We start from the raw sequence: 18,159 nt of genomic DNA, 5'->3' as shown, positions 1-18,159 counted from the left end.
CCGTGCACGCCACACAGAAACACACTAGCCCAACTCCATCACCATGGAAGCACAGGGAGGAAATGAAGTTTCCAACTGGCCTCACCGACAGGCAAACGCCCGAACAGCCGGGGCCAGCGAGGGAAGATTGGAGCCAGTGCCTCCACTCCCTCCTCCTGCCTTTTGTGCTGACCTTTAGTCTGCAGTGTTTAGAGGAGCGTGGAGCCTTTCAGGCTCTGTCAGCACACTCAACAAGCAGGGTGTGCAAACCCATTGTTTACAGAGGCAGTGCCTTGAGTTTTTCCTTTCTGGCAGCAAAAAGGACCACGGCCCTTTTTTGGCCAGGACTGCAAGGATACAGGAGGCTCAGGCTGCCCACAAAGCCTGGCAGTATGGCCTGATCAGCCTGCAGACAGCAGCTTGCCCTGCTCACACTGATGCTGGTGAGACACAGCAGTGTGGCCAGGGCCCCCCACTCCTGCTGATGCACGGATGGGGAGGGCCAGTGCCACCCTCAGGCATGGCACCCACAGCCACTCAGGGCCAGGGCCGTGCTGTGCTCACCAGCGGGGAGGCACTCGTGTGCTCTCCCAGCCCAGTCAGCAGCGAGCACAGGCATTTGCAGTCGTGGCTCCTGGGCCAGGAATGGGAATGATACCTCTTTCTGCTAAATAAGCAGTGCAGGTAGTCCTTTTCCCCCACGGATTCTTTGCAGGCCGTGTCCTGCCCCAGTCTTCTGGCGAGAAGGGCTTAACTATTTGTAAAAGCTCTCTAAAACAAGCCCCCCAAATATACACCGCCCCGTTGCCTCTCGCTGCTGCTGAGCCACTGGAAAGCAAATTGGATGCTACATCCCCACTCCAAAGAATGATCTGCATGTTTGTACACATGCTGGGTGGGGTGCACCGAGTGGTGTTGGGGTGCCGCTGACAGCACCACCACCCCAAAAGCACTGGAGCTGGATGGCTGTGACAGCACAGCGCTATTGATCCACAAGATGGGATCTGCATGTCCGCAGGGGGACGAGCGAGAAGGACCAGTAAAACGTGTGTGGGTCGTGCTGACAGCCAGTCCCACGCTCCCAGTGCCTCTCCAGCGGGAACAGGCAATGAACACAACTCCCACCTGCAACACAGCCACACCTTCTTATGGGGGGCCCTTTACATGGGCCCACACCAAAAATAAATAATCTTTAAAAATAGTATTTAAAGAGCAGGTTCCGATGCCAAGGGTTTAGTGGTGATCAGCAGCACTTCCCCCGTGGCCAAGAAGGGACAGAAAGGCCTTGCCTCCAGCCTCAGTGAGAAAGCACAAGAAGAGCTGGCAGCATCCCTCCTGACTCTCTTCTGGGGGTCAGCTGAGTCCCGATGATGCAGCATTCACCTTTGCTGGGCTCTCCCCAGTTCTGCAGAGGCTACAGCTGTAGCAGGGAGCCCTGCTCTGTGCCCTGAAGTCAGAGGTAACTACACCCTGTGCCACGGCACTGCTCTGCCTGCCTGGGGAACAGCAGAACCCTCCCTTCAGTCTCTGTTGTCATTTAAAAAAGCTGTTTCTCCAGCACCCAGCTTTGTTTCCTGTCTCTGACACAAGTGACCCCCTGGACTGGCACAGTCCCTAGCCCAGCAGCACAGTGCTCCCAGGGTGGCTTGTTTTACAGCACGGCAGGAGCTGCTTACACAGGGCAGGGCTCCCACTCCTGTGCCTGTCTGGATCCCTGCCCAGACTCACCAAAACCACCTGCGTTACAGCAGCAGGAGAGTGGCAAATTTAAGAGCCTCAGAGTGCTGAGCGGATATGGGGGATTATTTTAACTTCATGGTTTCCCAGCACTACACACACACTCCTTGAAGAAATCCCTTAAAACTGTCTGCTTCCAAATAACCTATATACATCACTGGCCCCCAAGACGACACATGATGAAACTGCCTTAAAAAAAATCCTTACATTTCAGCCCAGCAGAGCATCCAAGTGCACGGCAAAGCCAAGACAAACAGAGCACTGCTTTTGCCTGGGAGCGTACGTGGCTTGAAATCCCCATTGTTGCCCTGTCCTAGAAAATGATTCATCCTCCCCACGGGCTGAGCCTTGCCTCCGCACATTTCGCAAGGCTCCTGGCTTTATAACAGCGTGGTGGTGCGTGCAGTGACTCCTGGCAGATTCCTGGGCTGGCTGCAGAGCGAGCAGGCAGCAGCTAATCCTCCCAACAATGATTTTCCTCTTGCAGTATTTCTTCCTGCTGGCCACAGACTTGGTGCTCGCCATGACCCTCTCCTGCCTCTTTTATGCCTTCGCCTGCGTTTCCATCGCGTTTCTGACCTGCTGCGTTATCGCCTTCTCCTTTGGCACCGCGGAGAGGAACGCTGATGTGAAAGGGAGAGCAATTGTAATTCTTGTGTCCAACAGCTCCATTGGGAGGATGTTTGCAAGGAACCTGGACAAAGCGGGTTTCGGGGTCTCTGCTGCACAGTGGTCTGCTCAAGAGGAGAGGACAGTGACAGAAGAGTGCTCATCGAACAAGGAGGTAGCCCAGCTCCACCTGACTGAAGATGAGTATCAGAAGACAGTGAAAACCTTCATAGAAAGCCACTTATCCCTGAAAGGTAACTTTTAGGGCAAACTTGTGGATTGTGCCTGCTGTAGAAATTAAAATGCACAAGATTGTGAGATCGTAGTTCAGCAAATGAGGAAGGCAGGAATGCTTTAGCAAATGGTAATAACACTCTAACTGCAATGCATTTTGTTGTGCAAAACAAAAATTTTGCTTTTTCCAGGGGAAAGAGCCTGCTTTGGTGGCTGTGAAAGGCCCCAGCAGACCTCAGTCCTTGAAGGAAGGCAAGGTAGGCCAAGGAAGGAGGGGGAGAAGGTCCTATCAAGGCACAGAGGGCTGGACTTGCTCTGAGAAGAAAACACAGAAATGAACAATGGGGAGCAAAGCCCAGACAGTGACCTGAGGTGAAGGAACGTGTCTGAATTTTAACCTCTTCTGGATTAAAGAGGAACCCAACTGAGCTCCCTCTTGACTTCTTGGCGGCTGTGGGATTCCTAAGAGTCAGGTCAGAGCTCTGTGTGGCAGGCTGGGACAGTGTCCCCAGGCTGCCATCGTTTCTGTGGGAATACAGGAGCGAAGGCAGCCTGCAGAGCCCGTCTGGGACAGTGTCCTGCTGAGGGGATGGCTGCAGGCCCTGCAGGGGAATCTGCCCGGCCCTTCCCAGCTGAAGGTGCCAGTGGGATGACTGGCTCATGCCCTGCTGAGGCACCCCTGGGATCCAGCAGTCCCTGTCCCCACAGCCATCACTTTACACCTCTTGGAAGAGACAGAGAACTCGGCCTCAGCCATCAGGGCTGTATCCTCATTGCTCTCAGGGCCATGGGGCTACAAGAGAAGAGGCCAACCCCTCTCCTCCTCTGTGAACCTACCTAAGGACCCTCTGAGCTGAAAGGCTCTCTCCTTCTCTATACTCTGTAAAACCTTCTTGTGTGGACAAGGCCTAAGAGCTCCCCAAGCTGAGTATCAGCATTATCCTGGTCTGGAAATGAACAGAGACTTTCTTAACCAGTAATGATCTGTGGGAGCTGGTAATTTCTGCGGGCCTGTGCTGTTCTAATTAAATGAGGCTCCAGCACAGCGATACCTGTCTTTTTTGCTCTTGACTAGTTTGGTCCCCCTGCTAGTTAAAGGCTTTTGCAGGTGTCATGTGGTTTTGACAGGGTGATCTGTCGTAGGATCCGTGAGGTTTTACATTTAGGAACTCCTGCATAATATTCACATCACAGATGTGGATGTTGAAATGTATTTCCCAAGAGCTGACCCAATCGCATGGGCAGATCAAAGCAGTAAGCTGGGAGGGGAGAAAAAAGAAAAACAAGAGAAAGAAAACATCACTGTTTTCTTGGGTTTCTTTGTTAACAGTTTCAAGTGAGTGATGATACTCATTCTGCAAAATTTACTGTGATATTTTTGGCATGGGTTAGGTGAGCATGAACACTCACCACCAACTGACTAATAATGAAAGAATTTAAACCAAATCAAAAGCCTATATGAGTGGGTCCCCACATGCAGTTTGGTCAGCAGGGTCTGGACAAGGGCAGGAGAAGACTTAGTGCTGTAGGGCAGAACCACTGCTCTCAGAACCCCCAGAACAACCTTCACCATTTAAAAACTTCTCTTATGCACTTTGTGTACGTAATTTTTAGCTTCTAAAGAAAGGAACCTTTGTTAGTTTTTTTGGGTTTTGGTATTTTTTTTTAAATTACTTGTCTCTGTAGGACATTTTTACCATTGTATCTTTGCTATTGTAAATTAAAATATACTTATTCTATATAATCAAATATTTTGAAGTTCATCGTAAATGCCTTTCAAGGGAACACAGTGAAGACAGAATCCCCCAGTCATGGCTCCTTCTAGAATTAAAATACTTATGACAGCTAAGATAATCTAGTTTTCATTCTAGTACAGGCCCAGCAACCCAAATTTTCAGGAAGGCTAGCACCTTTGTTTTGCAATGACTGTACAAGTTAATAAGATGCCACCAGGCCTAAGGAGAATGTAACAAAGACACAGAGAAATGCAAGCCAGCCCCCTTCCAAACTCTTCCTTTGCTGTGTGATAGCTTAACTTGGTTCATAAAAAGCGTTTGGTTCTTCTGGCTTTTAGCCTTTGGTGCCTTCAGATCAGATATTCATACTTTCTCTGTGACTAAGAGGTCAAAGAGACGGAGGGAAAAAGATGAGAGGAGTTTTATTGCTCACCTCCAGTAGCTGAGCTTGTACTATCAGATATTGCAAGAGCCCTTGGCATCGTGTCCGAGTCCTGTGTGCTGTGCTGCTTGAGAAACGGCTGCGCCGTGCTGCTCTTTGGGCAGGCTGCCTGGAAATGCTGGCAATTGCCTCACGAATTTCAGGACTGACTGCAGGGAGGGTGGGGTAGGGCAAGGAGGAAAAATGTAGAGATGGGCAAGACCCAACAGAGAGCACCCTGACCTGACTCAAAGAGAGGTCAGACGAGCAGAGTGCTCGCCTGTTAGCTGCTGGAGCCTCTGCTGTCACAGCTCCTCAGGGCTCACCTGATCACACACGGCAGTCACAGGGCTAGGCAAAGCCCTGTGCCACAGCATCACACAGGGGCTGGGTTGGGAGGGGCCTCAAAGGCCATCTAGGGCCAACCCCAATGGGCAGGGATGCCTTCCACTAGACCTGGCTGCTCAAAGCCCCATCCAGCCTGGCCCTGAACACTTCCAGGGATGAGGCATCCTCTGTAATTCCAGGTTCCCGCAGGAGAGATGATCCTTGACGTGAGCAATGCCTCATGCTGGACAGTCTTCCTCGGTTGGTTCACATCTCTGCTATGCTGAAGCTGCTTGCAAGAGCTGTTGGTTTTCACTGGGTCAGGAGGTACTGTCTTGTACCTGAATCTCAGATAAGACTTGACAACTGCTGGATTCTTTGGTACTTACCACCTTCCCTCTGTCCCAGTCTCTCAAACAGGAAGGACAATAACTTCTACACAAGCAGAGAAATAACTGATGCAAATGAATAACATTAATTCCTGAATAATGTTAGGACCCGTGTCTGAAACACTCCCTCAACACCATGCTGCACCATGATTTTTCAGACCAGTAGCAAATGCCTGTTCCAAGCCTTGCTCTGCAGGCTCCGAAGGGCCTGGAAAGAAAGAGCTGCCTGTGCAGACAGCCGGCCCAGTGGGAGATACTGGCCTGTCACCCTTGGCCATCTGTCCTCATCTCCACGTTGCTGTTGGCAAAGCCGCTCTCATGACCTCTCCCTAAGTGAGTGCAGATCACCTTATCATTGGATCAGTTTAAATAGGTGTGTTAAGCGGTGTTAATGCAGCTCATTACTTTCTTCCGTGCACCGTGGGACGCTGATGCAATCTCTGTGAGCAGCCTGGGCAGGGACTGGCACACCGATCCTGGCCGAGGAGGGTGTCAGCAGCTGCAGAGCCTGCTCAAGGAGATGCTGGCAGAGCTGCCCACAGCACTGGGCTGCCCAGTCTCCACCTGTCCCAAAGGTCAGGCTGCTTTTGCAGTTCTGCTGTGCAGCAGCTAGCAGCGGTCGATGCTCTCCTGGTACTTCCCCTTGCCTTGCACCTCTCCTTCAGCATTCCCAGACTTCATTTTGCCACAGTTTGGTTCAGGAAGGCTCTCTTGGGACACAGATCCAGAAAGGAAGTGAGCCTGAACAGGAGACAGAGACACTGGAACTGCTGCCTTGTGTGGTGGACACACTGAGAAACTCTTCTGCTTGCGAAGGATGCCAGCGTGGTTGACCAGGTTATTTTATTAGAAGGTAGCCCTTACTCACTGTCCATGCTGTGCTTCCCTTAGGATAAAGGCAAGGCCATCCAGCCATTCCTACACTCAGAGCAGAGAGAAAGCTCAGCTTTCTTTTGGAACAGTCTAGCTTAGTGCGTGGCACGAGCAGCCGTTCCCACAGCTGCAGAGATGGATTGAACAGATGCAATAATCATTGACTGCAATAAACTACAAGGGAGTAGGAATGAATAAAGCAAACAAAATCATACACTCATGCAATTTTAAAGAGTACTGCATTATTTAACTTCACTCAGCTACAACAACTGCAGGCCACCTTGGATAAGTCAGCCCATTTTCCAAGCTGTAAATGATCACGTTTGGACTTAGGAGTGAAATGAGTAATTTTTGCAGCTATGCTTTTGTGCCTTTAATGGGGGTTATCCAGAAGTTTTTGAAAAACTGGCTTGCAATTATATTGCCTTCCTGTCTCTTGAGGATTTATCAAAATGAGAGAAGCACTTTGATAAAGCAGCATCAGGGCTGTGAAACAACCCAGAGAGAGAAAATAGATCTCATTCTGAAACTATAGGCTGGGAGGAGTCATTTATTTTAAGATGAAGGGGAGCTCCCCAGTCAAAGCATCCTTTTAAAAATAGGAATCTGTGCATCATCTAGAGTCAAGGTGTCTTTTTTTTTTTCCAAAGGAAGCCCTGCATCCCGTAACTCTGGGTATTTTATGGGAGGCCAATTCTCACTTCCTTGAAGTGGTTTTGTAATTCTCCTGTTTCAACAGACAGGTTCTCTGCCGAGCACCGAGCACGCGGGCCATGCACACAGAACCTCCTGATTAAAGTGTTGCACAAGCGAGAAAAGCTGCAGCAACACTTCTCCTCCATCCCCATCCCTCACTCGCTGCCAGTGGGCAGAGCCCACTTGGGTTCCAAACCTCCATCCCAAAGCTTTGGTTTTTTGCTGGTTGGTGTCCGGAGGACCATGGCCTGCAAACCAAGACCTTTAAGCAATAATTAAAGGTGCCTGTTGGTCTGCCCTACGGTAAAAAGAGGGTAATTTATTTGAGTGCATTCAGAACACACTGCCATGCTCACCACTAACACCAGCCACGAGTACAATATGGAAAGAGAAGGAGGTGAAAGAGCCACTGCCAAGGCATTTTTTATCTTTCCTCCAAATCTTCTGCTTGCAGGCAGGAACTGAAGTGAATAATTTCTCAAAAAGAAACCAAACAAAGCCCAAGCAGTTGCATACTTATGTTATACTGGCTCCTAAATTCTGCCAGAAGCCATTTTTACCATCCTAAAACAGTACCCTCTTCACACTACCCCCACTTAGCTCATTTAATTTTAGTCTTAAACCATAAGTTTATCTTACAAAAACCCCTAGAGTTGATTTCCAAGCTGCATCAATCATTAAACCACACAAGACTGAAAGGTATTTTTAGAGATTGCCAAAAAAAAATTCTATATTTATGATATGTCATTCTTTAAACAAGTCATCAACTCCTTTTCAAGCAACTGCAGTGGCAGGATTGGAGATCCTGCAAAGTAAAATAAACCCAAAAGTATCTGGGAAGCTATTTATTTATCACTTACGCATGATGCTAAACTAATCTCTGATTCTGGAAGCCATTGGAAATAATCACAGGTAACTTAACCTTTACACTAATTGAAGAACTTCCCAGACAAGAGCTTAGCTTTGCAGTCTAGAGATGTCGTCTTACACTAACCAGAGCTGGGCAGCTTCTGACCAGAGAATATTTTTGAAAACTATCAGGATTGAAGCCCAAAGAGTTCTACAGATCTGTGTCTTTTCCAAATAATGCAGTTTGTCAAAGTGTGTGTGTGCACCTGGATGCTTTTACTCTACCTCTTACCTTCAGAAAAGTTTTCTAGAAGTCAGTTTTAACAGGGAAAGAAAATCAAGTGAGGGAAAATATTTCTGCAGCTCTGCTTTCCCATATTACAGTGTTTGGAGACAAACCTGCTGAACAGTTCTAACACATATGCTTAGAGACTTAATTTGAATTATGTGGTAAAACTGAATATGCATAAAATTGAACACTTCTGTATATGATAATTAAATACTTCCCTGATACAAATAAATTATCTTAGTGCTTACACAACATCTGAGTAGAGTATTTACTTTAAATCTACTCTTTTCGCAGTTCCCACTTAGCAGACTGTTTTCCCAACACTTATGCTGCAAACTCCAAGGTAACACAGAAGGGTTGTGCAGCATTTTCAGTAGAAAAGGGGGACAAGAGCAAACTTGTGTGGAGCTCTCCTTGCAGCAGGACAGAGCACTTGGCCAGGTCTCTGGTCAGCTCAGCCCTGGAGCTTTGCCTTGGCACTGCACGGTTCCTCTGCTTCCCTGGGGAGGTCCTGAGGGGAAAAGTCTGCCAGGTACAGCCTGTGGCACTACAGCTCTTAAAAATCCCAGCACAGAGCTGAATTTCACCCCTTGGTAGCCTGACTTAGTAATACTGACCTCAAAAAACCAGCATAGTTTAGGCCAGGCAACCATCTGCACCAGAGTTAAAAATCAACCTGTTTTTCACATTATTGAATTATAAATGCATGTGGTGAAAACATTTTAGAGCTGATGCTTCATTATCATTAGTCAAATAATTTGTTCTGACTATGTCATCAAAAAAAAATAAAATATATATATATATATAAAAAGGAGTACCTCCCTTCTGTTCATAGGTGCTTTTTCCTGGTCTCTAGAACTACATTTATTCTTAAGTATTCACTCCTTTGGTTTGGTCAAATAACTTGAAATCTAGGAGCTGTCTGATAAGAAATTACCCTGCCAGGCAGCATTCGTTTCTGACCCCTGACTGGATGTGAGTAACTCTTTAAACCAACAGACTGAGGCACAACAAAGAATTCTTTTCAATAATGAACAGTATTCATATTACCTCCCATAAAAACATTTCTCACCAGAGAACCATTCCCAGCAGTTAATCCAGACATTTACACCTGTATGTGTCTGCCTGGCACAACACCTGGCTGCTTCTCTTCCCTCTAGATCTCAGTGTTGGCATTTAAATTCCATCCTGCCTGGTCCTTGAGGTAGAAACTTAAACACCATAGAAGCTCATTTAAATCTCAGAGCAGCGCCAAAATATAGTAGCCCAGAAAGTTTTTGATTCTTCTAATCCTGTTCTGGATTTGAACTGCTCTTTTCCTGTAAGAGTCCAGGTGCCTGTCCTTCATTACAATCCTGTTTTCCCCAATCCCATTTTAAGTGGCCATTATTAAATTAACTGAGATGTCACCAATCTAAAGCTAAAACTCCTTTCAGGTCACTTGCCTTCCTTTGTTTCCCTTTGGCCACCTCTGTGGTTTCATATTAAATATACTAAAAATGCATTTTCTCTCTTTTGTTGCTACCCAAGACTTCTAGTCCTCATCAGAGATTTGAATTTCTATCCTGTTTTAAATTATGGAGGGCACATTTTCTAACGAATAAACACACTGATGGAAAATTCCCGAGCATTTCCCATAACCATACACACAACATGAACTAATTTACCAGGTATCAAACTGCAAAGGGAGGGACCAGGTCCTTCTTATCCATCCATTCAAGAACAGCAGACTCCAGTGTTATTTATATAAAGTCCAGAAAATAAAAATACAGGCAGAAATATGAGAATAAATTACAACCTAAAAAAAAAAAAGTCTACAATAATCCAAGAGGAGCCAAGTCCCCAGATGTTTGGATGCCAGCAACAGAGGTGACAGGAGGAATGCTCCCATCATCCATTTGCTCTCTGCTTCCCTCTCCTTAGACCTCTGCAGCAGATTTTTATTCATGGCACAAGCTCCGGGGCACAGATCACGCCTGTCTGCGTCAGTCATGTGGACACTGATGCAAAACAGGTCGATGCACTGACTCTGCCACTCGGGCACGGCAGCAGGTGACAGGAGACAAGGGCTCCCCGCTCTGCTTGCTGAGAAGGACAACTCTTGGCCAGGAAAAATCACCTGGAGCTTTCCTTGGGCTCTTGCTAGAACACCAGGGAGGTGTTTTCCTTCTCTCACCAAGGCCAGGCAGGGCACTTCTTTCCTCAAGCAGGAAACCACTGTCTCCTCCAACAGCACCCAGCCTTCCCCCTCTGCCATGGATGCACTGTCTGAAGAGAACCTGGAGCAGCCACCAGGTTTTAAAGAAAATGGCTCCTAGGCAGACACTGCATTCTGCATGGGTCAGAGCCCCTTGGCACCCTATTTTGAAGTTACACAAGCAAACAGAAAAAAATCCCCTCTCAAAGATTACTCACTACAGCACAGACAGAAATGCCCCAGTTCTGATTCATTTTTTTCTACAGAGTAAAAAACTTTTGTACTTGAATATGCCGCCATGTGCTATTTGGATGTAATGGCTTGGCATTACAAAGGGAATAAGTGCCTTAAAGAGAACAGGCTCATTCAGTGATTGTTTCTAATAAGTGTAATTTGATTTTTCCTCTAGCATATTTCTTGGAAAATACTTCACTTGCTTTGCTTCTAAGAAAAGCAATTTGCTAACATTTGTCTGATCATAAAATTATTTTGACCTTCTGCAAATAATCTGACTTCCCAGTGAGCTGCTGAACTTTCTGAAGTGCATTAGGTCGTTCACAGAACACAGCTTTTCTCTTGTTCATTCTGGATAGCCTCTTTGTATAACTGATGGAAACACTTCCAAAGCTTTTGCAAAAATAACTTCAGGGAACTGATAAAAAAATAAAGATTTGAAATTCCAAGAGAATATGTAATAACACATTTTAGTGGACACTAAAGGGAGGAATAGCTACCTTTGAACCAGCTCTGTCCCTAACGCTGGGAGTCTGGCGCACTATGGCCCCCTCCTTGCCAGCATGGACCGCCGCTACTGAGCTCGTTAGCTCAGGTTTTTCATTAGAATGAGTTGCAAGTGGCAAGATTTCATCTGTAGCTGCTGTGTCTTTGGAGAAACATCCCCACGCAGCTCAGAAATGACCTGGGTGAGCTGGCTGAGCTCCCAGCCTGTTGGTTTGGTTTGGTTTGGCAGGCATGTACGGGAAGATGAGGAACCCGTCCATCCTGATCTGGGATGAAGGGGCTGCGGACACACGCGGGGCACCTGAGACAAAGCCCTCCTGTGAGGGGAAGAAGGCTTTCAAGGCTCCACGCAGGAACTGCTTACTGCACACAGGTACAGCTGAACATACTGCATTTCACTGGCAATGTCTGCATGAGGGGAAAATGTCTTTATAACCTTGCAGCCAATACAGGGCTTTTTTCTTAATATTCCTTCCAAAATTTCGAAAGCGAAGCCCTTGTTTTTGGCCACTTCTCACCAGGGCTGGTCACAGACAGCTTAAAATGTGGGTTTAAAGGTTTTAGCTAATATTCTGGAAAAGTGTTGCTCTCTCAGACTGGACTTTTAAACAAGACTGCCTGGATAGGACAGGGCCAACATGTCCAAAATCAGCTCTGCAAAGCTCCCACTGTCCCAGGGACCAGCAGAGTTCCCTCCTCCTGACACAGCAAATAAAACCCATGGTTCACATCAGCAAATGCAATTCAGTAACTGGCAGCACTAGGCCTTTATCAGATGGCAGAAATTCTCCTCCTGGTTTGCTCTCCCTGTGGAAAATACTGCTGCTTTAGCATCCACTTGGAAGAGCTGTGTTGTCAGTTGTTTGTAGGAAGGAAGACTTCCTGATTAGAAATAACCCTCTAATTAAAGCATGACTTTATTTACTTACATGTCACATTCATTTGTAGTTAATTATGCAGTTATAAACTACAAGCAATAGTATTTAATTTTAGCTGTGTGTGAAACCTCCTCTCTGAGACTGCCACCATTGGAAGGTGTTCTCTGGGCTTGTATGAGCCTCCACAACACAGGCAGGTTCTGGCCCCAGGGGGGAGGGATGGCTCTGGCTGTGGTGTCCCAATGCACTTAGTAAAAGAGCAGTAACAAAAATAAAATTGTAAGACCAGGCAGCTAAATACTTCTTCATGAAATAGCAGGAGAAAGTAGGCATCTCCTCCTTTCCCAAGTGGTAAGTATTAGATATGTCCCAGAAAAATGAGGCAAACGATCAAGAAATACCCAAGTACCTCCAGGGTGGTCACTCTGGGAATCCAAAGTCCTTGGGGGCTGTACCAAAAAAGCTTTTTTGTTTTCTTTTTTGATGCATTAATGTTTCTTTTACTATTGAGTTAGTAGTTGAACCAGTGCCATTTTTCTATTTGCAGCTCTCTGCATCTCAATCCTCTTTCACCCGCTGACCTGTGTCCTGACTCTCCTGAAGAGAAGCCCACAGCTGCTCGTGCCTCTCCTGAAGTCCAAAAACTGACAGGTGAGGCAGCACCCTCACAGCTGAGTCACCTGCCAGAGGTAACCAGCACCTCCTGCACGGCCTTCACCTCTGCTGGGGCAGGGAAGGGGTCGCAGGTGGTGGGGAGAGGGCTGGGAGAACAGCCCAGGAGCAGGCTCCTGCAGCACAGTGGCACCCCAAGGACGCTGCCTTTCTGCACCAGCGCGGCCCTGAGGAGTCCAGCTGGGGCACAGCAGCACATCACATCAGCAGCAAACACAGGACCAGCCAGCTCAGCCTCCAACACCGAGGCAGAGCATTAACTGCTCTCCAGCATGTCTCTGGAGTTTAAGATGCACAATAGTCACCCTTAAAGGACAATCCCCAAAATATGCTGCGTCTGTTCACTGCTGGACCATTTCTCCCCAGCTCCTGTATTCTCACTGCTGCGGGCTCTGAAGGGCCTTGAATTCCGTTTAATCCAGCACATGGCTGGAAGAGTAATTGAAATGGTGTTCCCTGCTTGAAAGGAGGAACCCAGAGCACTCTAGGATTCCCTGGTCCAGGCTTTAGGACAGGAGAGAAAACAGGAAAAAAATTAAAACCAGAAAATAAAAAGCCAGACAGTTCTTGATATTACCTGCCAGTGTCCCCATGGGCAGTATAATCTTTTCTTGCTAGAGCGGAGAGGGTCCCTGGCTCTCCATCTAGCACTACTGCAGGTGTCTGGTTCTCAGTAGCCCCTCGGGGAAATGAGCAAACAGCACCAAAGAGCTAAAACTCTCCTGCTGTCTTTCAGCCAGCAAGGAAACCCACGGAGCACTACACATGGGCACTGTCACACCACAATGGAAAAAGGAGCATAGCTGGGATCAGAAGTGACAAACTCCTGGCAGAAGGGGATTATGAGCAGTGATTTCAATTGCAAGACAACAAAAAATGTGGATGAAGACAGAATACATCTTCAGAACCACGACACAGGTCTGCAACTCCCTTGCAAGTCTAATCTGTAAGGAAGAAAACCCCAAGACGCTGAAATTTTGGGTTGTTCATTACAATGCTGTACTGTGTGCACTGGGATATGCACAGAGGAGAAAACATCTGAGGTGAAAGGAAATAAAGGAAGAACTCTGCTGGGAAGCCAAATGCTAGGGCTTGGTTTTCATTATCTAAAGCCACAACTCAGAACTGCCTGACTGATGATAAGAGATGTCACTCTCCCAGGGAGCCGGATCCAGGGAGGCAAAGGAAAGCTTTCAAAACAGCTCCTGTAAGACATTTAACCAGCTTAATATCAAATCATACTGAAAACAAAGATTTTAATTCTGTAACATCAAAGCACTGAGAGAGAACATGCTAAAGCAGAAAATTTCTGAATTAAAAGCTTGAGGTTTTAGTCTTTACACATTTGGCAAATAACCAGTTACATGAATAATGCCAAACCCACATATTCTGCAGAACATCCCAGGAAATGTTTCCTTTAGTCAGAACCCCCCTCTGAGCCGGTGTTGCCAACTCCCTTAGTGCAAAATCCCATTCTGTGCACATAGCCCTGTGCAATTTCAGCTGATAACCATTATTTTCTCCTCCAAAATACAGCAGGGGACATGTGTGGGCTGCTGCATGGCTACTGCTTCTCTCCCAAAGTGACCTTCAAGCAAAGGATGCTGCCTGCTTGTGCACACTGCCGTACTCATGGTCTGAAATTACAGACATTATGTGAGCAAAGCTCCTGAAGACCTCAGTGGAAGTTTTGCTGGCCCGAGGACTTGGGTGGGAATGGCCTACATCTGTTTATAAAGCTTTCCAGTCCTTTCCAGTTCCCTGGGATACAGGGAACTACTGTGTGCAAGCATAAAATTATCACTGTGAGGCAATATCACCATGAGATAAATTATAATATAACTGCACTTCTAAGTATGTTTAACACAAATTAGTGATACCAAACTAACACCGAAGTTATAGACTGCTGACACTGACTAAGGGATCTGAATGCCCAGATGCTTTTAATGTGAGTGGCAAGGAGGGATCTGAATTCCTTAAGTAGTGTTGAGTGTTTCATCACTAACATGTAACACATGAAAGCAACTGGCTTTTCAAGCCTACAAACCTGGCCAAAAGATTCTGGCAACATTCTGTATCTTTTTAGACACATCTCCCCAAGCATACAGCCATTAAAATTAGAGATTCAGAAAATCCTGAAAGTATTCCAAGTCTTAATAAATGCTTTCAGAAAAAAAACCCAACAATTCCAACATGTTTTTCAATAGATCACTTCGATCCATTTAATAAAAATGTAATTGGGCTATAAAAGTCTGCTAAAAGAAAAACAGCTTTAGCACCAAATCTCATGTCCTGAAACTCAGAACAGAAACAATGGATCACCCAAGACCTGTCCTTTCACCTCAATCTCAACTGCAATTCTTCCATTTTTTGAACCTTTTTAAGAAAGCGCAGAATTGGACTTCAAATAGAACAGATTTTCCTGGGCAACACTGTAAAATTATTTCCCAACAGAATCTAAATGTTAGTGGGGATAGAGAACCAGAGGGAAGCTGGTTACACGAACACATCCTTTTACCACTTTAAATTATGTTAATAAGTAATCTACAAACCAGTATTATTCCTTTATAGATGTCTGCATGCCTGTCAAAAGATACTAAGAGAGCATCCCCTTGGATTAAATCCTCTGCAGCAGTGTTACTCCCTTAGTAGCACTCTCTCTCTATTTTTGGGGACACTTTTCTCCTGACTTTCCTCTCCTGAGCAGGGGTCAGACACAGAAACAGCTCCACTGAAGCCAGAGCAGATAGTACACCCCTCCTCACTGATACTGGGAGGTGTTTCAGACAGCCTGAGGTGAGAAATTTCCCTTCATAATTAGTGTAATGGGATTTGCTATTCTTGTTAACAGTTTAATCAATATAAACATATACAGAACCCTCTGACATGCTTCCCCTGCTCAAGTGTCTCTATAATTAGCTCAACACTCTTCAGCCATGGTTAGTATCACCTGAATCTCTACTACTCACTTCTGCAACAACAAAAAGAAGGCAGGAGTGGGATTTGCTGTGTGTAAAACTCAGCCACGCCCAAGTGACCCTGCCACAGTGTGTCCTGGCTGCGCTGGCTGCTCCAGACACACCGTGTGGGTGTGACAGGTCTCAGGACAGGTGGGACTTGCTCAGTCGGAGCAGGACAATCTCATGGGTGCCCCAAGGCTCTGCTTGCACCAGACTTGCAGGTGGAGCCACACGTGCTTCCCACCTGCACTGGAGACAGCCCAGCACTTCCAAGGCTTTGCAGATCACACACACCTGGATCCTGTGCTTGTCACAGTGCTCCCTTGCAGGAATAACTCAGCGGCAGCCCCTGACTTGACAGTTCATCAGTGAGGTGCTGAAGAGATGCAAAAGACAGGAGAGCAGAGAGGCAGAGCAGGGTGAGGCAGAGCTGGTGCCGGGCTGGGACAGCACCGGGCCCACGGAGGTCACTGCAGTGAGCCTGGTGTGCCACACAGGCTTTGCCGAGTTTTACCCTGGAGAAGCTGCATTTGCAATTCGTACCAAGTCAATTATGGGATGTTACTGGTGTCAAGCCACAGGACACAGCACGTGCTGTAAGGAGCCACAGGCCTTCCTTGCAATCCTTTACTTGATTTTAGACAGAGAGAGAGAAAGTTTGTGTTAACTTTTGCTTTCATCTCTAAATAGGCAGATAGTGCCAAAAGCATATATAAACACCCTGTTGGTGTATCAGTATAAAGCTCATTTAAAAGGCTTAAAACTGACTTTGAAATAAGCTGAGACAATCTCCAAACTGACAAGTGCAAGGCAGGGGGGAAAATAATCTCTACAAGCAGCAGATTTCCCTGAGGAACAGCTTTCCCACTGCCAAGCTGCAAGGGGGGCACTCCTCCATCCCAATGCCTTCCCCACAACCTCACGAGAGGGAACTTGTCCCATTTATAGCTGCTCATCTGTGAGCAAACACAGCACTGAAACAGTGACTGCCACAGGCAGCATCTGTCCAGAGAGCCTGGATTCCATGTCCCACAGCACAGGAACTCCGAAACATGAAGTCACAGGATTAGTTTGCTAAAATGTGTCTAATTTATTTTGGCATTCCCTAGGGATGAATAAAAAAAAGTCACAACCAAAAAATAACTATGTGAAATGCTGTTGTATTAGCTCTGAGAATCATGAAAAACCACAACTGCAAGCAGCCATGTCTATATGGGTAGGTGAGTGATTTTGGCCTTTAAAATATTTTTTTTAGTAAGGAGCAACGGACAAGTTTCCATTGTGCCACTTGGATGCACTTTGCACTGCACTGTGTCACAGGTCAGCTGTGCCCAAGGCAGAGCCTGAAATACCATTCCCACTGGTAAGTTCTGTGTGCTTCCAAGGAGACACTGAGTAACAACCCTCTCTTGCCTAGGGTCAGCAGGACAGAGCTCCAACACTGACCAAGACCTTAAATACCCACTGCTGTGACTGAATCCTTGCTTCAGAAGAGGGCTCCCACTCCTCTGCCTCTTTTCCAATGGATGTGAGAAGCTGTTCCCCTGTACAGACAGGGCAGTGAAACTGACAGGAGCATTACAGAGTATGACCTGGGCAAAAGAGAAAGCCAAGGGCTCTGGAGTCCTAACCCAGTGTTCCAGGAGCCATTTATATGCCAGACAGGCTTTGGATAATGCTGCTGACTGATCATCCCACAACATGTGAACATGTCTGTCAAAGAAATCTTAACATTTTTGAGAGCTTAGGTTTAGGAAACTGAGCTCAAGCCCATTAGACACTGCTCGTCCCACCAATTAGTCAGTTCTCCTAATGAGGAGAATTCAGAGAAACAGCTTTCCAGTTACCTTGGTTATTCCCTCTTTGTAGTACTACTTCTGCTGCTGCTTGGAGAGCTGTCAGAAACCTGCTCTACATTACTGCTCCCTGTCAGCCTCCAAAACCATCACTGAGGGGCTGAGGCAGAGTGGAACAAAATCAATGACTTGTACTTCACGCACTAATTCTCAAGTGAGTTTCAGGTTAGACATTGTGATTCCCCTGTTGCTGCATGCACCCCCCTACCCCGTTCTTCTCTGCACTCACACATTTAATACTTGTTACTCAAGTGAGCTACGCTCACACGTTCAATACTCCCAAAATGGAAAACCTCTGGACAACTAAAGCTGTATTGCTGAGAAGACAAGATTCCCTTTCCATTGGGATGGGATTACTGGCTCTGATTTAGTTAAGTCAGCCTGGATTCATGCTGGTAGATCAGTGTAATTGAGCCCTAGAAGAACAAGAGGTCTAGAATGAATTTCCAGAGATTATTCAGCCCACTGGCCTGGCTAGGGGAGGATGTGCATAGGCCATTCCTGACAGGGGGTCTAGCTTATTTTGAAGGAGTCACAGACCTCTCCCAGGAAAACTGCTCCAGTCCTCCACACTCCCTTAGTATCAGATGAGTTACTAAAAACAAAGTGCCCTGATTGTCCCTGGAAGCAATTTAGCCCGAAGATTTTTGTCTTAACTGCCAGGGTCAGGAATACCAAATTATTGCCTTTTTCCTTAGCAGCAGCTGACAGTGTTT

At 46.6% G+C, this 18,159-nt stretch overlaps 1 protein-coding gene across 2 annotated transcripts; it reads left to right on the top strand.

Annotated features, from left to right (window-relative positions):
• Window positions 1-2,156: 2,156 nt before the first annotated feature.
• LOC121357140 lies at window positions 2,157-15,407 on the top strand. 2 transcript variants are annotated; one of them, XM_041474191.1, is made up of 4 exons: window positions 2,157-2,579; window positions 11,307-11,450; window positions 12,503-12,606; window positions 13,368-15,407. In XM_041474191.1, exons 1-3 carry the CDS (start codon window positions 2,186-2,188, stop codon window positions 12,601-12,603), a joined length of 639 nt encoding a protein of 212 aa, XP_041330125.1. In that variant the 5' UTR covers window positions 2,157-2,185; the 3' UTR covers window positions 12,604-12,606; window positions 13,368-15,407. The 2 variants fall into 2 exon arrangements, with proteins under 2 accessions (XP_041330125.1, XP_041330124.1); XM_041474190.1 differs by having other exon boundaries at window positions 13,364-15,407.
• The last annotated feature ends 2,752 nt before the right edge of the window (window positions 15,408-18,159 follow it).

This window comes from Pyrgilauda ruficollis, unplaced genomic scaffold (assembly GCF_017590135.1).
Source record: "Pyrgilauda ruficollis isolate IOZ18807 unplaced genomic scaffold, ASM1759013v1 scaffold31, whole genome shotgun sequence".
Lineage (NCBI taxonomy): Eukaryota > Metazoa > Chordata > Aves > Passeriformes > Passeridae > Pyrgilauda > Pyrgilauda ruficollis.
The sequence above is the reverse complement of the archived record's forward strand: the minus strand, read 5'-3'. Positions and strand labels throughout refer to the sequence as shown.